Consider the following 23290-nt stretch of genomic DNA (forward strand, 5'->3'; position numbering starts at 1 on the left):
GAAAAAGGCCACCTGTAAGCGACGATGAGATGGTAGTGGAGGATGAAAAGGAATGGCCACCAGATATATATAATATGCCCTGTCTAATCTTCTTAGACTCAGATCCTTGAATTCCCAATGTGACATCAAACTTTGACGTTCCTTCCATTTTTGTTTCCCACCATACCAACATTTTTTCTTGCGCATTTGTCATCATCATTCATCAAGGGATTTCTTTTTTCCTTCAAAAGAATCGTACATTAATATCCAATGTGCTCAGGACGGAACCAGGGGTCGAGGGGCGTAAAAGTTAAACTTAACCTCTCATTCATGCTTTCGTCTTCCGTAAGAAATCTTGTGTAACGTCCCGGTTTCATATTGTCTAGTTATTAGGTGAAGTTAATCAACTCTATAAGAAATTCTAAGAAAGCTCTAAATTGACTGATCATTTTAAAGTGATAGCGCAGATGTAATTAACGTTTTTTCCTAAATCTGTATATACGATATAGCTGCTATATCAGTGTACCTTAGGTCTAAAGTGGTAGACACTAAAAGATCATTCTGATGCATCAAAGTTTTTGAGTGGGCTAAATGTTGGAAGGCGTGGCCATATCTAGATATAGTTGTTGAGATCTTTCCTGTCCATCATGGTTTGATAAACTTGATTGGCTGTTGAAGTGCCATTCAAAAGAAACTTATTATAGAATTAGAAGAAAAAAAAGAAACTTACTATATATTAACAAAGGCTTAAATACTAAAGGATAGAGTTTTCCTCCAAACTGAGCTGGAGAAACTTTCTTCAATCCGTTTATAAAAATGACATGTGTCAATTTTGTTAATAACATGTGAGATGCACATGAATTTTTATTATTATTTATTCCAACTTTGTCCCTGCGATTAAAAAAACATATGCATTTCACATATTCAAATGATACATGTTATTTTTATAGACTGAGTTGGAGAAAGTTCCTCCAACCCAGTTTGGAGAAAAACTATGTCCAATACTAAATACCCCCTGGGGTTTTGTTACTTTATTTTTTCCTTCATAAAATTTGATTTTTATCATAAGAAGTTCCTGTAGTTTTGATAATATACCAAATTAGTCATTCTGTCAATTGACTGTTAGTTGACTTAACGGAAGTCCACGTGGGCCAATCAAATGTTGACACGTGGCACCTACTTAAAATTTTTTTTAATTAAAATTTTTTTTTTTTTTTTAAACAAAAAAAAAAAAAAAAATTGGGCATTTGGGGGTGGCTTGGTGGGGTGGCCTGGCCACCCCCATCTGGCCGGAGGAGCCACCTTGGAGCCAAGAAGCCATTCCCAGTACCCACTGGGAGTGATTTCGGCCACCCCCTTGGGCACAAGGGGGTGGTTCGGCCACCCCCTTGGAGCCAAGGGGGTGGCCAGGCCACCCCCATGGCCAAAGGGGGTGGCCGAGCCACCCCCAAATGGCCAAGCCACCCCTAATTTTTTTTCTTTTTTTTTTGTTTTTTGTTTTAAAAAAAAAATAAGTACTTTTTTTTTTAATTAAAAAAAATTAAGTTGGTGCCACGTGTCAACATTTGATTAGTCTATATGGACTTCCGTTAAGTCAACTAATGGTCAACTGACAAGAGACTAATTTGGTCTATTATCAAAACCATAGGGACCTCCTATGATAAAAATCTAACCCTAGAAGGGAAAAAATAAAGTAACGAAACCCAATGGATATTTAGTATTTAACGCATTAACAAATGCACTAATAAGTTTTAATCTAAAATAGATACACATGTACATAGAAGATCCTATCAAATAAGTCTAAAAGCATGTTTGGCCCTGCGATTTTATAGGTTAAAAATGCGTTTTTAAATAAAATAACAAAAAATGTATTGTTTGATAATGAATTTTAAAAAAAAATTTGCAATTTAAAAACATAAAAATAAATTATGGATTTAAATTGCATGCAAAGGGTGCGTTTTTAAAAATGCACGAATTTAAAGGTTAAACTGTAATTTTAAAAGTTAGATAAAAATAATATTTTTTAAATCACATATTTTAAAATCACAAATCCAAATAGACCTAGAGACGACCGGGACTACATGCAAATAGGAGTGGGCAATGGCTACCCCTAGTTTTGAAATTTTTTTATTTATTAAATATGCTTTAAAATGTAAATTTAGGCCAAAAGTTATTAGTTCGGCCATGAACCCATTAAAAGGCAGTCCAAAGTTTGGTCTTGGACCATCAAAAAATCCAAAAATTTTAAGTTTTAATACGCTTTACATTTATATTGTGTTACTATGTGTAATGTTTATCTCTAATAAGTTTTAATACGCTTTACATTCAGGGATTAAATTGAAAATTGAATTATATTAAAAACTAATTATTTTTTTATTTTGTTTATATTTTCTTAACATTAAATGAATACTAATTTTATTTTTTTATATATTAATTTAGTCCTTAATTTTAATATATTCCTCATCAATTACTTGGTCCCCTACTTAAATATATTTTTAATTCATGCTTTAGCCCCTATCAATAAAAATTTCTGATTCCGTCCCATCACTATACACCCTACAAAGAGGGGGAAAGGTTGAGAGAAAGAAAGAGCCCTTCAAAAGATTTTTTGGGAGAAAAAAACACTATTTTTTCAAAGATATATTGTGAGGGTAAAAAAGCAGTGAAATTTCCCTTGGTAAATTTCAGCCGGCATAAGGTCCATCACTTGAAAAGATATAATTTGTGGGGAAAAAGCATTCAAATTTCCAAGAATTTGTGGGAGGAAAAAGTAGTCCATTTTGAGTATAGTAATAGGTTGGGTGTGGCATCGAGTCCATTAGACCTGAAAGGCATCTTTTACTTTATGAGCTTCTTGTCTAAAAAGGACTTGAGTGAGATGTTGAACAAATATAATACTTTGTCCATATGGACCATCTCACTCATACAATTATATATTTTTTCCGTCATGGATGCACTGAGTCAACCCACTTGCAACACCCTTTTGTTAATTTGGCAAAAGTTATATTTTTTTGGGCTCAGGTTGAGGATTTGATATGAGTCAACCCTTCACAAAACTCTGTACAAAACTTGAATTTGAGTGGGATATAGGTTTATCCGCTACAAAAGTCTTACTTTTAGCATTATTCTTAGTTCAATATATGACTGTTTGTTTTGAGTAATTAGTTGTGTTGCAACATATTTTTTGCATGGAGTATACAAATCTATACCGGCCGCCCCCAAAGGGGAAAGCGACAACAAGCTGTCCCAACTGGCACGAAATCTATCAAATGTTTTAATGGAATTTGACTCCAGGGATGAAATTATTTTTTTGACATATCCCAGGGACCTCTTAGTTTACTTTGATATGACATAGGGCGATTTGTAATTTAGGCCAACTACACACACTAATTTAGTGATTTTGCATTTATCCCAAATAATAATGATAAGAACTAATCTTAATCCTAGATGATGGAAACTAATATTAAAACAACTATTAATCATTATTAGAACACAACTTATAAGTGTGCGTTTGGCATTGCGATTTCATAGATAAAAAGTGTGATTTTAAACCAAATTACAAAAAAAATCAATTGTTTGGGATTGGGTTTTAAAAAAATTGTGATATGGAAATGCATAAATTACAAGTAAGGAAGTGTTTTTTTTTTTTTTTTTTTGAAAATGCATAATTTTAGAAGCTAAACTACGATTTTAAAAGCCAAATCACTATTTTACCAAACGCTTAATTACACATTTTTAAAAATCATGTTTTAAATTCGCAGTCCCAACTAAACCTATCTTCCCATAATTCTATCCGTAAGATTCCTCCTCCTTTAGAGTGGACATTGTCCTCAAGGTCCTAAGAATTAATCCTTATGATTTATGGGCTTAGCAATTGCAACACTCGACCTTAGGCCCAACCGTTTCTTTCCATCACCACCAAATTGCCCCGGCCCATTATTCCCACTGGAACATCACCATTGATTATTGAATTACCATCCACCTTGTTCTCAGAATTTGCCTCTGCTATACATGTTTAAGCTGTACAGTACAGGTGACTATTCTCAATGTTTCTAGCAGTTTTTGTTAGGAAATTTATCATATTTTTCGAACCAGTTATCATATTTTTCACAACTAGTGAGACGCGAAAAATAAAAACATAAAAAACAAGCAATTTCAAAGCATAAACATTTACGTGGTTCACCACTAAGAGCTATGTTCACACAGTTTCAGAGAGATTTCACTATTTTTAAAAGAAATAATATAGGAGGCATCAATAATACATATATACAAAATCCTAGTCATAAGCGACTATGAATATGACCCCCAACTGGGTTAAAACATCAAGACGGGCCAAACAAATCTTATTTAAACCATAGTGCTTTCAAAGTCAGACCGAGTCGAATACAAATCACGCTTCATATAACTTAATCGTTTTTGCCCCAGTTTATAAATTTATCACTAACGGCCTTGAGAGATGGACACTCACGAATGCTGAGTAGCGTTTTTCTTAATTCTTTCGCATGCTCTCCCTTTCCCTCTTAGACAAAGAATTCATTATTCACATACCTCCGAAATATTGTTAATTTTTTTGCCAAGTCTAGTACTTAGAGATTCTATCTCATCTCTTGTTACCTGACTTTCTTTAGTTGGAATTGAGATAATGTTTTTTTAAATATTCTGTTATGAGATACGTGTGTTCTTTATATTCTGTTATGAAATACGTCTTAACTGTAACAAATCCAGTTCTAGAATCCAAGTCAAACTCACTCACTAAACGTTTATATAGAGAGATATTATATAATAAAGACACATACGTTGAGTAATGCTACATATTATACAGTACTAGACTACCATCTCACCTTTATTTTATTGTGCTGATTTCAAAAACTGATCAACACTGCCATATTATATTAGAATGGGGTAAAACAATTCTCAATAAGTATAATCACTCCTCAAGCGGACATGTGAAAATATAAAATAAAATAAAATAAAGATAAAATGGTGGTGTAAGATGAAGCATTACTCGTTACAATAATTTGACAAATCATTTGGATATATGACGAAAATCAGAAATAAGTGCATTCATCTCTTTGGTGGGCTTAGAGCCTTAGACTAAAAAAAAACGACATTCAAACACAAATATTGTTACTTTTTACACCCTAGAAGCCGTCTCTCGACTTACAGGGAGCAGATTTGCTCCTCCTCCTCTCCCTTTTCCCTTCTACTCTTTGCTCCTACCCTCCTCCTCCCTTATTTTTTTTTTTTATTTTATTTTTATTTTTAATGTTTGTAGGTGTTCTCCAACCAGATCAGCAACTACGGCCTCTCCGCTATGCGTCTGTCCACCTTCCACCATGCTGTGCCATTCATCTCCTCTCCGGCCGGTGCAACTGTTTGCTGGTTGTTTATGTTTTTTATTTTGAATAAGATGTTTCTTCTCTAGATTTGCCCACGTGAGGTTATTTTTCACGGCTGGTTTAAATAAATTTTGTTAAGAAATTTGGCTATTCATATCTTAGATCTAGTCCGCTCGGAATAGATCTATTCTTTAACTGTATTTGTACATGGTTAGCAGAAGATTGAAGTCATAGATTGTAAGAATTTTTGTTTGTATCTATGACTTTATAACCTCATAGCATGTGGATATGATTTTTGCAGAGCTTTATGCTTTGTGCTGTAAGAGCTTTTTGCTCTGTGCTGTTTCCGCTGCTCTATAAGAGTTTTATTCTCGTGTTCTTTAATCAATAAAATTCTCAGATTTCCCTTAAAAAAAATATTACTTTTTACACTAATTTATTACACTTATCTTATATCGATTGACATGATCAACATGTCATAATAATATGTATGAAATAAGTATGATAAATAAACGTTAAAGAACTTTTGTTTTATCTTAACCATTTGTGCTAGTCAATCCAAATATGTTCCGTTTTAAACCCCAAAACTCACCCAGTGAACGTTCAAAATCATCAAGCAAATAAATCCAATCTAATTTCTCTTCGTCTTCCCCAATCACCACCAGATCATAACCAGTTCTTGATTTCCATTCTCTTTAAGAAAATCATTTTGTTGGAATTGGATGATTGAGAGAGATGTCTTTTATGTTCTCTTACAAGCTAGATACATGTGTCTCAATTCCAACTAGTCTTGTTCCTAAATCCAAGCCAAACCCACGAGCCAAATCGGTTATATAAATTATAAAGAGATATTATATAATAAAACTTGTATGGGTTTGGTAAGATCATAAAGTCGTATGAATTTATGCGATGACATACATGCATGATTTCTTTATATAAAAAATTCTCCCGTGCCCTCTTCAGTGGACCTTTATTTTTCTTTATAGAAATATATACTGGGATATATAAATATGAAAGAAGGAGAGAAGTGCTGGACAAAAGCTCTTAGGGCTGCATCTTGACTCTATTAATGTGTATAATATTATATAATACGTGTCCCTATAGGGAAAACGTGATAGATAAATATGGTAATATAGTTTAAGGGTCCGTTTAGGGTTGCGGTTTCAATAAATGCGATTTTAAAAATTGCGTTTGAAAAAAAATATGTTTTTGAAATCGTTAATTTTTAAAATCGTATAGGCATTTGGTAAAACAAGTTAAAAAATATTTTTTTTATCAAATATTTGTTATGCATCTAATTAACCTGCTTGTAAAAATCATAGATTTTTTTTCCTATTTTAGATTAAGTGCTTTTTAAATCGCAATGTCAAATACCCTACGTTTTACGATATCTTTTAAAAACACAGTTTATTCTTGCAATCTCAAACGCACACTAAATCAAGAAGAGAATTAGTGATAAACCTAGAAGAAAAGTAAATTATTATAATATAGAAGAAAAAAAATATAAGAAATTTTCTAATATCCTCTCTCAAACTTAAGGTGTTAGCTTCAGTTTGGAAAGGAAATTGAATTTTTTTTTTTTTTTTTTTGTCTTAAAACTGAATCTTGTTTGGACAATGCTAAAATATGAGTGTGAGCTCAACCTTCAAAACCATTGATGAAACTGATGATGATCCTATGGCAAGAGAGCAAAAATGTATGTGAGCTCCGATGCAAAAATGTCCAATGTGATGAAGATAAAGATTTGATCGTGAGCTCGATTTGCAGAGGCACTAAACTACAGTAGATGGAGGTTGGAAGGTGGTGCCGAATGACATCGGTGGTGACCGGCCGAAAGAGGCTACTAGTGGAATATGAAGTAATTTTGTTCATCACCCTTCAGTACTCCTCTCATCCCTTCAAAGCCTATGTGTGTAATCTATCTAACTAAAATTAAAAAAAAAAAAAAAATCAATATGCATTCGTCAAATACTATATGAGACCACACCAAATAAACTTTGGGGGATGAAAGGAGGACGATGGAGTAATGTATTGTATTACTCAATGCTAAGACCCTAAGACATTGTAAATGGGCCAAAAACATAAAAAGACTTCTTAATTAAGTTTGAGCCTAATTATCCTAAAACAACGTTTAAGCCCAATACTCAATTAAAATGGATCAAAGACACCACTTAAGCATCTTTTACACACATTTCTAGAATTAAATCAAATCATCAAATTCTTTGAAATTTTTGTGAAAACAATGCTACTCTTTAACATAAGATATAAATTTTTGTAATTAAATAAGATTGTTGTCATGAAAGTTAGGGCTTTGCAAGTTTTTGCCTTCGCCTAATTTACATAAAATCATGTTTCTTAAAACTTGGGTTAAGATTAATTAATAGTATTATGCAATTTCCACTTAACCAGTGAGTCACTTTCTTTTTGTCTTTTAACCCAATAAGCTTTATATAAAGCTTACAGTGGATCGACTTCCTCCTTCCTCCTGTATGATACCACTCATTAACTTTGGCAAAACACCTGGACCATGTGTGTTTATTATAACAAATTGATGCTAGGTTTGGAGATGGCTAAAAGAATTTTTAAAAAAATATAAAATATTCACAAAATACTTAAAATTATTTTTATACGTATATCAAATTAGAATACTTTATTCAAACAAAAAACATAAAAATATTGTCTAGAAAACATTAACAAACTGATATCTATGTCTACTTAATAATGATTTCAATTCTATTAAGGTTGAATCAGTAAAATCAGACATAGACCGATGATGACCATTTAAAGTACTTAAAAAAAATGATAATGACCATATTAAATTTCTAATAGATTCGGCTCATGTCCACAATAATAATAATAATAATAATAATAATAATAGCCTCGAGGGGCTATATATTGATGCTTGAGAGGCACTCCTAACGCGAAGAGAAGAGAGAAAAGAAAAAAAAAGTGAGAAGGTTTCTAAACACAAGATAAAAAGCGGCCTATTTTGCAACATGGCGTGCAGTAAAGTTGACATATCTAAAAATCTTCAAAGCCTTCCATTCTAAGATAGAGAGGAGCTGATCATTCTAAATCTCACCAACAACCAAATATGTTCTCCAATAAATAAAAAAGCTGACGATCTTTGATGGATAAGATAGTGACCAAGGAATCACTTTCAGTGATTAAGGAGACATCCAATCTAACCGCCAAGAGGGCCGCATGAGTTTCTCCTAAACTAGCATCCATGGGAGGGAGCAGTATTCTTTGTATCTTGTTATTAAATACTTATCTCAATTCTAATAAATCTAGCTAATTCTTTAATCCAAGTCAATCCCACTCGCGGTTATATTAAGAGACATTATAAAATTAATAAAACTTGCATCGGTTTAGAAAGATCATAACATCGTTTGAATTTAAAAAAAGCAAGCCAAGTTTTTTTTTTTTTTCGCGGAAAAATATGACTAGCTTAAAGAAGAACACAAATTTACTCTAAATTGAATTGAATCAAAAGAAATGTTGTTTAAGACTCTTTTAAGAATTCTATTAAAAAACCAATTTCTTCTTACATATATGCAAACAAAAACTGCCATGTGTTGAAAATGAGAAATAAGTGCATTCCTCTCTCAGGTCGGCTCACACTTTAAAAACGACAATCAGACGCAGACAGATAATTCAACTTTGTTTAATTAACCTTACCAAATGACACATGTTTGCTACCAGAAAGCAACGGTCCTCCTCAACCGACGACAGTCGTCCTGCCACGCCATCTCTAGCCAACCCAAATATTTCGGGCTTGTTCGGGAAGATTTTCTTCCCAACTCACCTCAATTTTTCTCAATTTTTTTTTTCCCTAGGTTGATTTGACACTACTAATATTCAACTCAACTAAGAAATTTATAACTTTATTCAAATTTTTTCAACCAAACTAATAAAATAATAATAATAATAATATATATAGGGGTTGGCCGGACCACCTCTAAGAATCTCGGGGGTGGCTCGACCATCCCCAACCAGCAGATGGGGGTGGCCGAGCCAACTCCATCTGTTTTGGGGGTTGGCTGAGGGGTGGCACGGCCATCCCTAGGGGATTCAAAACCACCCCAATATATATATATATATTGAAGTGGAACTCAAATATTTCATTCAATAATCAAAGATTTTTCAGCCAATACAACATCACGAATGCATAATGGGGTGGATCCCCACCATTGGTAGTCCTCATTCATCTGAAGAGCCATTTTCGCCAACTTATCCGCAGCCGAATTTGCCTATCTCTGGACGTGATGAACTTGCCAAGACCGACAGCCTCCCAAAGTCAGCTTCGTGTCATCCAGCATGTGTCCCACCAGCGCCCAGCAATTCTCGTCCCCTTGAAGACCTTGAACCACCGCAAGAGAGTCCCCTTCAAGTATGACATTTTCCAAACCAAGACTCTGTATGAAATGAGCCGATGTCCATGCCGCGATGGCTTCTGCTATCATGGGATCAATAATGTGAGGCCTACTAGAACATTGTGCTGCAATCACCTCTCCAGCATGGTTCCTAATCACAACCCCCACACCCATCTTTCTCCCTGCCGAGTCAATCGTTGCATCCCAGTTGCACTTCACATATTCTAGTGGTGGCAAGCTCCAACGTACCAGTGGTCGTTGACGTGCCCGCTGACCTGCCTCTTGCCTGCCATGGTCTACAATTTTTGCTGCCTCCACTTGATCAGAAGCCGTTTGCAATAGCTGCACAGGGGAAGAAAATTTCCCTTCAAACACCCACTTGTTCCTTCGCAACCATACCTGGCGTGCAGTGCAAGCAAATACATCTAATTCATTTTCAGTCAAGCGATCCAGCAAACCCACCACTACATCCAGAAAATTTTGCTCTGCCGTAATACTTTTGTGAAGCCTACTTAAACTCCCATGCTAGTCGTCCTGAGCTGCCGAGCATGTCCACAATGCATGGCACACAGTCTCGGTTTCCTGTCGGCAGATGGGACATGAAGGGTCCTTCAAGATTTTCCTTCTATGCAAGTTCTCATTTGTTGGCAAAATATTCTTGGAAGCCTGCCACATAAACATCTTCACCACCCTTGGACCTCTTAGCTGCCATATTCTTCTCCACAATCCCCTGTTTGGCCTCCCTGACGAACACTCTCCCAGCTGCCGGGACCTGACTTCCACAGCCAGATGATATGCAGTTTTTACAGTGTATTTTCCATGTTTGGTGGGGCCCCATATCATTTGATCTACCTGGGTACTCGAGCAAATCGAAATTCCACAAATTATGCTGGCCTCGTCAGAATTAAAAATTGTTTTCACCAAGGGAACGTTCCACCATCTAGTATTGCTGTCAATTAGTGCTTTCACCTTTGCATTCCCCTCTAGTAGCCGGATAGGTGATTGTACCGCATGAGTGGAGTGAACAGGCAGCTAATGGTCGCCCCAAATTGAAATGGAATTCCCATCTCCAACTCGCCACACTAGACCTTCCCGTAAGAGGGGCTTGGCATTCCAAATACTTCGCCATGCGTAAGATGGCTTTCTTCCCATCGAAAAGTCCAAGAAAGAGTTGTTAGGGAAATACTTCTCCTTAAAAATCCTCGCCATTAAGGAATCCGCTTGGTGTATCATCCTCCAACCTTGTTTGGCAAGCAAAGCCAAATTAAAACATTTTAAATCGCGATAACCCAAACCACCCTCCTCCTTAGCCATCCCCAACTTTTCCCAACTCATCCATGCTATTTTATTTCTGTTATCCTTGTGCCCCCACCAAAAATTTTACATCATGGAATTGAGCTCCTAGCACAATGTCTTTGGTAGTTGGAAGACGCTCATAGTGTAGGTCGGGATTGCCTGGACCACCGCTTTAAGGAGCACCTCCTTACCGGCTTGGGAGAGGAACTTCTGCTTCCAACCATTGATTTTGTCCCAGACTTGACCTTTAATTCCTTCAAACGACCGCAATCGTGGTCTTCCTATTAGTGCAGGCAAGCCCAGATAAGTTTCATATCTCTATGTTGTCGGAACACCAACAATTTGTGAGATTAATTCCCGATCCGCCGCCGAAGTATTACGGCTAAAGAAAATAGATGTCTTCTCCTTATTTAGCTTCTGACCCGACGCAATCTCATAGTCCTCCAGAATTTTATGCAAACATCTGAGCTCAGATTCTTTTGCTTTGCAAAACAAAAGGTTGTCGTCTGCGAAGAAAAGATGGTTTATCCAAGTACCCCCATGAGTAATAGGCACTCCAGAAAATCCTCCCCTACCCTCCATGCATTGTAAAGCGAAACTGAGACCTTCCGCGCACATTATGAAAAAATATGGCGAAAGGGGATCCCCTTATCGCAGCCCACGGGTTGGAATTATTTCCCCATATGCCTGCCCATTTATGAGAACCGAATACTTAACGGTTCGAACACAAGTCATCACCAAATGAACCCATCGGTCTGCAAACCCCATTCTTTTCATAACAAATTCCAAGAAGTCCCATTCAACCCGATTATAGGCCTTACTCATGTCTAGCTTCAAAGCCATATAACTCTCGTTACCAATCATACGGGAATCCATAGTGTGTAATATTTCAAAAGCAATAAGAACATTGTCGGTAATGAGTCTCCCCGGGACAAAAGCACTCTGATTAGGGGAGATGAGCTCCTCCAACACCAATTTCAGTCTATTAGCCAATACTTTCGCAATTAATTTATAAATAACATTACATAGACTGATAGGACGGAATTCCGTAATCCGGGAGGGATTTTTGATCTTTGGAATGAGTGCAATATGGGTGGTGTTTATAGCTGCATCAAAATTCCTATTATTCAAAAAATCAAGAACGGCATTACAAACATCACTACGTACCGTGCTCCACAAATGTTGATAAAAACAAGCTGAGAATCCATCTGGACCCGGCGATTGTAATGGGTGCATTTGCGCCAACGCCTTATCCACCTCAACCACCTCAAAATTAGCTAGCAACTGTGAGTTCATTCCATCCGTGACTCTAGCTTGCAACCCTTCTAAAAATTCCTTTTTTCCCCTCGTTCCTTCATAAGTGAATAAATTTTGATAATAATCCACAAAAGCTTGGCTAATCTCCTCCACCTTGGTCCACTCCCGCCCTACAGTGTCGACGACTCGCTTAATCGTATTTACTCTTCTTCTGTGACTTGCCCAAGCATGAAAAAAGGGGGTGTTTCTATCGCCATCCCAGTACCAATTCCGTTTCGCTCGTTGTTTCCACCGGGTATCTTCAAACTCCAGCAAGGTGTCAATCTCCGTTTGAAGACTTTTGATAGCTTCATGTTGAGTGGGACCCTCAATATTTTGTAATTTTGCCAGCAATTCAGTTTTCTCTTTCACAACATTTTCATTGTTGCCGAATTTTTCCCTGCTCCACCCTTTAAGTCGTGATTTGCACCGAGCCAACTTATGTCTCACTTTCATCATTGCACCTCCCCCATTGTCACCTCCGTCCCAAACCTCCCAAATAAGAGCTCCACATTCTTCATCGGGAATCCAGCTAGCCTCAAATTTGAATCCTCTCCTACCCTGTAAACCACCTGGCTGTATATTAGAAAACGAGACATAAATAGGGTTGTGATCCGATGCATGTGCGGCCAAGACATCTACCCCAACCGACTTGTACAAATTACACCACCCACTATTACCAACAACACGGTCCAACCGCTCTTGAGTAAAAGAATCATCTTGGCGTTTATTGGACCATGTAAATTTCGGGCCCGAGAATCCAAGATCTCCAAAATTGCAATCCTCAAGAGTCGCCCGGAATGCCTCCATTTGTCCTTCGCGTTGTCGATTCCCCCCAACCTTTTCGGATTGATGAATTATCTCATTAAAGTCCCCTACACATAGCCATGGGACCGGGGCAAAAAATTTTAAATGTGACAGGAGAGACCAAGATTCCATTCTTTTTGTGGGGTCGGGATGACCATAAAACCCCGTAAACTTCCAATGCACTTCATTGTCTGACATCTTAACGATTGCATTGATATGTCGACGGGAATAATTTTGAATTTCTAATTCCTCCGCCACCTTCCAAAAAAGAGCCAAGCTGCCACTTTTCCCTACCGGCTCCACCACAAACAGCCCTTCGTATCCAAACTTCACACGTAACCGCTCCATACGATTCTTGTTGCTAATAGTTTCCATTAGAAACAAGAACCGGGGTTTCTTATCCTTAACCATTTGGTCAAGGTCGCGAACTGTCCGAGGGTTCCCAAGCCCTCGGCAGTTCCAGCTAATAAGACTCATTGAGATTGGCGGCGGCTGCTAACTCCATAAGCTCATTGCTCCGATCCACCTCCTCTGTACAGGTTTTCTTTGCACACCTACCGCCTACCTCTCCCACCTCTTGGTGCTGTGCTTTTCTTTTATGAATGGCCGAGTGTGAAGCTCCCTCCATCCCCTCTCTCGGAACTCTGGCTTGTCTTTTCCACTTTCTCAAACTTATGTTTATCACCACATTCCTCACATTTTCAACTGGTTCTACATCCTCCATGACATCAGGGTCATTCCCAGCCTCCCCCCTGGCTGGGAGTATATCAGCAAGTCCTCTGGCGCTCAAAATTTGACCCACAGCGTCGGTCATAGGTAGGTTGGTCCCACCCTAGGAGCTGTTCGGGAGATTCGGTTCCAGCTTATTTTCCTCCACGTGAGCCTGAATAGAAGCAGCATTTTTTCCACCATTCGTGGTCCCATTTCCTTCCGCGTTGGCACCCGGCGCTACATGAGGGGCCAAAAAATTATTATTACCAGATTCTCCCGAATATAACGTATCCACCCTCTGCATTTCAGCCCATGGCCTATATCCCCCCAATTTTGCTTCCTCCTTATGGCAAGATCCTGAGCGTTTACTGTTGGCCTCTTCATTACTGTTATTGCAACGTCTAGGGTTTCCTTGTGTGGAGAAAGTTGCCTTATTCCCCCACCCCTTGAACGAGGTACCGCCGTTCCTGCCATGCTTCGCCGGAAAAGTTGTTCCGCCATCCCTATCACCTCCATTACTCCGCCTTGGTTCTTCTGCCCGCAGCCATACTCCCCACTCTTTGGTCCTGCCGTCATTGGTTCGCTTTTGATGAGTCTGCACCGGACACCCTTGCCTCCCATGTAGAATCCCGCCGCAGTCAAAACATAGTATGGGAAGCTTTTCGTATTTGAAAATCACCCAATGCGACTTTCCTCCCAATTGCAATGCTCGGCCTCTCTCCAATGGCTCATGGAGGTTAATGTTCACACGGATACGCCAGCAACGCCCCCAACCATCTCCATCTCCTGCAACATCGACGTCCTCAACGGAGCCCATCGACTCACCGATTTTAACCCCCACCGCTTTGTTCATACATAATAAGGGCATTTCATGGACTTGAACCCAAAACGGCGAATGAGAAAACACCAGTTGTGAAGGCGGTGTAGTTCCGTCGAACTCTTGTAGCACCAATATCTGGCGGTCAAAAGACCATGGCCTGCCTTTTAACACCCGTCTTTTTTCAGTTATCTCCTCAAACTCAAACACCCATACGTTATCAAGCACCTCCTTGAAGAGCACCGAACCAGACAATCTCCATATCCGGGACAAGACTGAACGGAACGCCTCCTTATAAACCCTGTGCTCCCCACCAATCCTACCCACCAGACACCGCTCCCCTTTTTCACGCCCGTCCGCTATTTCCCCCTCACAGATTACTACACCCACCCTCTCCCCTTCCGTCAAAGTTATCTTACCACATAACTTCTCCAACTCATCTACCATCATGAAAAAGTTCCCGTAATCAGCCTGTCGTCAACGTTGTTATCTAAAAAACCGTTATCCACCTTCTCCCCTGTCGTAGCCGGTAGAAGACAATACCTCCAACCTAGCAGTTTCCCAAAGAAACCCTAGGGGAGACTCAAATGTAAAAGATTTGAGTCAAGGGTTTTATATATATATATATATATATATATATATATATTCTTCAAACATTCAAACATAATTTTAACCTTTTTTTTCTTTTTGAAATTTGCAATTTTGAATTCAATTACGTATAAAAGAAGAAAAGAAATTTTAACAACCAAACGAGCCCGAAACATCTACCTTTTCAAACCCCAAAACCCAGTCAAGAGTCAACGATCAAAATCATCACGCAAATAAGTAATAAATTCAATCTAATTTTATATTCTTCAAACATTCAAACATAATTTTAACTTTTTTTTTTTTTTTGAAATTCGCAATTTTACATTCAATTGTGTATAATAAAAATAAAAATAAAAATCCCAAACGAGCCCGAAACATCTGCTTTTTCAAACCCCAAAACCCAGTCAAGAGTCAACGATCAAAATCATCACGCAAATAAATAATAAATTCAATCTAATTTCTCTCTGTCTTCCCCAATCACCACAAAAGACCCAGTTCTTGATTTTGCCAACATTTCAGAACCCAGTTAGTTGCCAATGAAAAAACCCAGATTGGGGTTTTTGGTGTCGGTATTGGTCTCTGTTTTTTGTTCCATAGCCGAATCCAAATGTAGCAGACGATGTGATTTAGCTTTAGCATCATACTACGTTTGGGATGGCTCAAATCTCACATTCATAGCAGAGGTTTTGCAATCCGACCCCGACACTATTGTAAGCTACAACAAGCAGAAGATACCCAACAAAGACAGCGTTCAACAGGACATAAGAATCAATGTTCCTTTCCCCTGTAACTGCATCGACGGAGAGTATCTGGGTTACGTGTTCGGTTACACGGTTAGGTCCGGCGACACGTATACGACGGTGGCGGAGAAGTACTACGCCAATCTGACGACGGTCGAGTCGTTGCAGTCGAATAATAGCAATGAAGCCAATAATATACAGGTGAATGCGAGGTTGAACGTGCCGGTGACATGTTCGTGTGGGAGCGGGTCGGTTTCGAGGGAATACGGGTTGTTTATTACGTACCCGCTCCGGCCCAATGACACTGTGGAATCGGTTGCGGCGGAGACGAACCTTAGTACGGCGTTGCTGGAGGCTTACAACCCGGGTGTGGATTTCAGCCAAGGGAGTGGTGTGGTGTATATTCCAGGCAAAGGTGACAAATTTCGTCTATGCTTTTCAGTTTTAACGATCAATTAATACTTATATAATCAAATGATTTAATGAGTGTTAGGGGAATTAGGAGGGGATTAGAATTTGTGCTGAAGTAGAATTTTAGTTAATAAGGATTATTAGTTATCAATTAGGATTCAGGATTAAGATCATTAGATGAGTATTTTCTATCTTATCTTATTATAAGTTTCTATTTAAAGAAACTAGAAAGTTAATTAAATAATCCGTGAAATTTTTCCTTAAAATAAATTGTAAACGTAACTTATAATAGTGAAAATAGCTAAACACAATTACTTATAAGATTAGGAGTCGGAAAACAAAATGGTAGAAAATGTCTAATTTTATTTGCATGTAACTTCTTGTCGAACATTCGTTCCCTTAGGGTTTGCATCGGATGATAAATGATAGATGATAGAATTGATTATTCGGTTCTCAAAACATTATGGAAATTTGAAATTCTTTTCACACTTTTTGCGAATCACATCAATATGGGTACAATTGTGTTTATAATTTAAAGATAATTTTTACACTTGCAACATGTTAAAAATATTTAAACATTCTCGTTAGTGGTAAATTGGTAACTATTTAAAATAATTACCACGTAATTAGACGGGGTGTTATAGCAATCTAAACCTAAAGATTTTTGGCAATGTGCCAAAAAGTTGGTCTGACCCATTTGATACTCGGCCCCGAGGCAAAAAACAAAGGTGGCCATGAATGACGATTTCAATAAAGGCAAATCTACTTGAGAAACACTAACTACAGTAACAAGCGAGTTTGGGGACCACAGTAGGGGAAGGAGCACTATAACCGTTTGGATCGAAGGTTCTTAAGCGGAGCACCACCACAATATCCACCAATGAAGGTGTAGGAAATACCACATATGAGTATGTAACTAGATATGGAGTCTTCATAGATGAAAAGAAGGTACCACCTATAGAGATCCGAGTCATGATTCAGAGCACACGGCGTGCTAGAAAATTTATTTTTTTAATATTTTAATGCAAAAAATAAAAAAATAAAAAAATTTTGCACCGGCGTACTCTTTTGCTTCACCCATAGAGATCCATATGTGAAATAAAGAACAAGTTGTTGATATGACGTGTGACCAAACGCGGAGCGGTTGAGGTGACGGCAAGTGCAAGACACTTGCACTTGGGAGGAGCATGGTTTGCACGAACCAGAGTGGAGACTGTCGTCGGAAGCGGAGGAGGATAGTGATGGTGGGTAGGCGGCGCACGGGAGTGAAGATGGAAGGCGAACACAACAAATTTGGCCTTCAAAATGCAAACACCACAAGAAGAAGAGAATAAGAAAGGCTAGAAAGGAAAAGAAAAAGATGAGGAAGGAAAAGGGAGGAGCTGGTCCTCCTTCCTCCCCGGTCAGCAGAGCCAAGAAGAGAACAAGTGTAAAATCTAGAAGAGGAAAATCAGAAATTAAAGCTACTTTTTTTGAGAGAGAAAGGTCGGTCAGGTGTGAGACCAATTGATAAGAAGTTGATGAAAGAATAAGATTGTTGGGATTTGTTTAGTTAAGATTTTTTATTTTGTCATTTCTTAAATGTCTCAATTAGCGACTCAATAGCAACCCTCAGTCTCCACCAGGAATGAAGAGCCTTTCTAGGACTTTGGGAACAATGGCTATTCAAAGCGATTAAAATTCTATTAGGATCATGATTAGTTTTATTAGATTTATCATTAGTTGGGTATATTCTATCTTATCTTATTGTAAGTATCTATTTAAATACACTAGAAAGTTAATAAAATAAGAAAAATAATATATATATATATATATATTTTCTTTTCTTTTTAAGTTGGTTTTCAAGTAACATGTGACCGTTTTATATACTTACAATAATTTGACCTTTTTCTTTTTCTTTATGTCTTAATATATATTTTTTTTTCTTCGTAAAATAAATGAGAGTATTTTGAAATAAGTTAACATATGGGTGAAATTGAAAACAATTGATAGATTGATGTACTAAATTGAAATAAATTAAATTTTATTGAAGTGATGACAGACATTAAGTGAAAGCTTAAAAAAAACACATTACAATAATTTCACGAATCATTTGGATAGATGATGAAAATGAGAATTAAGTGCATTACTTTGTTAGGAGTGAAGTAGAATAGCACGTCAGCAAAAAAATTTTTTTAGTTTCTGCATTAAATTATTAAAAAAAATTTTCTTATACAGCGTGTACGTTCTAAATCACGACTCCTCTGTCAGACACAACATGTCTGCTATTGGAAGAAACTGTCCTCAGCCAACAACAATCCTCCACGTCACCTCCAGCCAGCTCAAATAGCCGCCTTTTCAAACCCACCCCCAAGCTCAATCAGTCAACGTTCAACATCATCAATAAGCATATTCAATCTAATTTCTCTTCGTCTTCCCCAATCACCACCAAAGACCCAGTTCTTGATTCTTCCATCAATTCAGAACCCAGTTTCCAATTTCCCAATCCAATGAAACCCAAATTGGGGTTTTTGTTATTGGTGGTTGTCTGGGTCTCAGTTTTTTGTTCCATAGCCGAATCCAAATGTAGCAAAGGATGTGGTTTAGCTTTAGCTTCATACTACGTGCGGGAGGACTCAAATCTCACATACATAGCTCAAGTTTTGCAATCTGACCTTAATATTTCACCTGATACTATTGTAAGCTACAACAAGCAGACGATACCCAACAAAGACTACGTTCCAAAAGAAATAAGAATCCATGTTCCATTCCCATGTAACTGCATCAATGGAGAGTATCTGGGTTACGTGTTTAATTACACGGTTTTTACGGGGGACACGTACACGACGGTGGCGCAGACGGCCTACGCGAATCTGACCACGGCCGAGTCGTTGGAAACGAATAATAGCTATCCCGCCAATAATATACCCAATGTGAATACGAGGTTGAATGTGCCGGTGACATGTTCGTGTGGGAGCAGCTCGGTTTCGAAGCAATACGGGTTGTTTATTACGTACCCGCTTCGGCAGAATGACACTTTGGAATCGGTTGCGGAGGAGACGGGCCTTGATTCAACCTTGCTGCAGAGTTACAACCCGGGTGTGGATTTTAGCGAAGGGAGTGGTGGTTTGGTGTATATTCCAGGCAAAGGTGATAAATTTCGTTATGCTTTGAGTTAATGAAATTTTTATGCAGATATGTAAGTTGGGGTTTTGTTAATTTAGCTTCTTGGATTCACGGATGTGTTAGAATAGCAACAAGTAGATGAGAATTTGATTTCTTGCAGGATTAAGTAGAGGCTTATGTAGTACTAATGATTTATGGATCCTAGGAATGGGTGGAAGGTATTCTATTATACCTACAAACTTGCAGACAAGAAATTTTAACCTTAAAATTTAAGGGTAAATTGTAATTTATCTGTGATTGGGACTAATTATACTTTATCTTCCTGATTTTGAAAAGTTACACTAACCTCCTTGTATAAATTAACATATTTTGATGAACCGATCGAGTGGTGCCGCATTATCATTTATGCAACACGCTAGTTGCACATAACCATTTTACAATTTTTGTAAAGTAAGATAGGTAAGTGTAGTTAGGCCTAACCACAAGAGGTAAATTCTAATTAATGTTAAAAATTAAATGTCCAATTTGTTGAATCCATTATAAACTCAACTTAGATAGTGTTACAAAGGGCTGCTGGATGAGCCTAGATGTTCATTTTGGGTAATTTGAAATGAACATCTCCAGTTATCTATAGATAAAAGGGATAATTGCATAGTTTAGTTAAGCGATTGGAGATTGAATGCTATTGCTTTGGACTTTGGCGATTGGCGGTGGAGCAGTAGGTATTTTGGGAACTGGGTTGAACTACTGAAGTGAAAACTAAATCAATGAGCCTCCGTGAAGTGGGATAGATTATTAATACCATGGTATAAAACTCAAAATTTCATTGCTTCCAATTGAAGCACAAAAGTGAAAGTGGAACATATTGAATCTTAAATTGCAAAATCTATAAAGTATAACCCAACGCTAAAAGTTATGTCCTCTCCAAGCTCAATAGCTACATGAATTTCTCCCCCCCCCACCCCCTTGCCATTATTCTACCGTGGTTGTAACCTTGGTGATACTGGTAGTGATTCCTTTTTTCCTTCTTTTTTTTTCTTCTTCTTTTTCATGACACTCGTGTCCAATTCCAAATGCTATGAAAAACATTGAGTAGTTTCCTTTCTCTATTGCTCCAAGTGGGCCACACAAATTATGCAATAGCATGCTTACTGGAAAGAAAAAGGCAATATTACTAATGAATTTCAAGCACCAGATTTTTGTTTAAATGTAGTTTCTGGGGGTATGAGTTTCTATAAACTTGATTTTTTTTTTTTTGTCTTTCTTTTTATTTGCAGATCAAAATGATACTTATCCACCTCTGGCATCAAGGTAGCTTCTATAAATCTAATCTTCATTCTAAATGAATTCTTCTTAAATCCTATTGTAAGTTTTCTCATATTTACAAGCTTTGTTTTGTTTTTCTCCCTTTTGCAGCACAAGCGGTTTGGCCTTCTCCTACAGTTGGTTTTATGATGATTATGTTTATTTTGATATTTGGAGACAAATATGAGATAATAAAGTGGAAAGTTTTTGCTACTTTTGAGCTTAATATTTGCTTAACTATAAGCAGGATTAGCGGGAGGAGTTATTGCTGGCATAGCTATAGGAGGAGTAGCTGGTGTGCTGTTATTTGCAGCCTGTATATATCTTCGATGTTACCGAAAGAAGAAGGTGAAGGCACCGCTGCTCTTAGAGCTATCTGAGAATCCATCTGTCCAGAATGGACATGGTATATATACTTCGTTCGGAACCCATTATAGATGTTTTTTAGTGAATGAGTGCTTCATGGATCTACTGGTCTCAAAAAGTATCTTTAAACTTGATTAACCTCTTAGTGAAAACAATAACCTCATTTAAATTAGATGACAATCTTATTCAATCATCATAAGTCACATTCCCCAGAGATGGCTAAGGTCTTACGCTTGACACCCCGCACCACACCAAACAGTTACAATACGTATTATATTTCATATGTAGTATGTTTTTTTCCTTTGGAGAATCAAGTTTATCTGAAGTTGCTGAAAAATGTTACGCTTTCAAATAATGCGATTGTTGATTTTGTTTGGAGTGTTTGCAACTTGAAATTCTCACTAGTGTCAGTGCTCTAATCTATTATTTTTTTCTTCAAAATAGTCTGCAAATTACTGTTATAAAGAATCATTGTGACTGACATAACCAATGAAATTTTATGGATGTTGCCTCTCTCTCTCTCTCTCTCTCTTTTGGCTCCTAATGGGAGATTAGACATGATTTCACTTATGGGGTTTCCCTGTATTTTTGATTTAGGGCTTGGAAGTAGCTTCGAGAAAGATGTAACTGGTTCTGCTGGTGGTCCAGCTCCAGGTCTTACAGGCATATCTGTGGACAAATCAGTAGAGTTCTCATATGAAGAACTTGCTACAGCTACTGATAACTTCAGTATGGCTAATAAGATTGGTCAAGGTGGTTTTGGGGCTGTTTATTATGCAGAGCTGAGAGGCGAGGTATGTAGCCACATGTATTTTTATTTATATATGGTTTGCAAATGAATCAGTGCATGGCAGATTTGCACATTAAATATGTAGTTGGCTCTGCAACTTGTCTGATTTTCTTGGTCAATAATGTTTTTCTTTTTTTAAGTGATATGCTACTCCCTCTACATGGCTGATTTTGTTATGCCTGGATAATATAATAAGACTTGTAGTCGTGCAGGTTTATATTAAACGATATGGTAGTCCCTCTTCATGGAAGATTTGCAGTCTTTCACCACATTTTATGAGAAACCTTCTAGAAACAGATTTCAAATAGGAAAATTATGGTGATCCTTTTAGATTGGAGATGGTTAGAACTTTGATTTTTAATCAATTAAGAATATATTATTGAGAACAACTTATTTTAGCATAAATAAAGGTTTAAAAGTGAGGAACACTTGCGAATTCCATAGCTAAATAGGTGAAATCGCTTAATGCCACTTTTGTTTTCTTGTCTGAATGTGTTTATCTATGATACCTTTATTGGTAATTTAAGCTACTCTAAAATAGAGAATGATGAGGAGGTTGGTCAAAAAGGGACTTCCCAAGTATGGAAGTCAAGCTGGACAGCATGGTAAATATTGAATTTCTAAAGTCAGCTCTAGTTGGTTGTATGGGGCTTGCTGAATAGGGTTCAGCACCCAATCTGGTTAATTATAAGTGTATGAGAAATTAATGTGAGTGGGAAGAATGGATGAGCAGTTCAATCAATCTTTATCCTTTGCTCATGTTAAAGATGAAATGTACATTTCATCAACATCTTGTATGTCTATTTTACATGTTGCATCTGTTAATACTCTATATGGATGGCTAATCAATCTTACCATATTTTATGTTTATATCAGTTTTCACTTTCATAACAGCCCCTCCCCCCTCACTCTTATCTGCAGAAAGCTGCAATCAAGAAGATGGATATGCAAGCATCCAAAGAATTTCTTGCTGAATTAAATGTTTTAACACGCGTTCATCACTTGAACCTGGTAATATACTTTCTTTCCCAACAATAATATGATTATTGTTTAGTACTTAATCACTTGACCAAAGCCTATGTTGTATGCTTATCTTTGCAGAGATATCCATACTGCACTAGCCAGCCCCTTTACATCATTATTATGTATGTACACACACACACACACACACAGAGATGCAGGAGAGCTCACTCTATATATCCCTCAAGGGTCATCTATGCCATTTATCCCTTCTTGAATGCCATCCACCCCTAAATATCAACCACAAAATAACAATAACATGGAAAACAATTGACTCCCTTGTGTTTGTGGCATCAGAGGTTTATATGCATTTTAAAATATACCCTTCATGTTATTTCCTCAAA

At 37.4% G+C, this 23290-nt stretch overlaps 1 protein-coding gene across 1 annotated transcript; it reads left to right on the forward strand.

The window, feature by feature from the left end:
• Nucleotides 1-15719: 15719 nt before the first annotated feature.
• On the forward strand, nt 15720-22937 carry LOC132181542 (chitin elicitor receptor kinase 1-like; the record flags this gene model as incomplete). The annotated part of the gene is given in 7 exon segments (XM_059594797.1): nt 15720-16364; nt 18611-19489; nt 20743-20776; nt 20882-20889; nt 21018-21176; nt 21734-21930; nt 22848-22937. Coding segments are annotated over 7 exon segments (1986 nt in total), but the record flags the coding sequence as incomplete, so codon positions are not given.
• Between the last annotated feature and the right edge of the window lie 353 nt (nt 22938-23290).

This window comes from Corylus avellana, chromosome ca5 (genome assembly GCF_901000735.1).
Source record: "Corylus avellana chromosome ca5, CavTom2PMs-1.0".
NCBI classification, from domain to species: domain Eukaryota; kingdom Viridiplantae; phylum Streptophyta; class Magnoliopsida; order Fagales; family Betulaceae; genus Corylus; species Corylus avellana.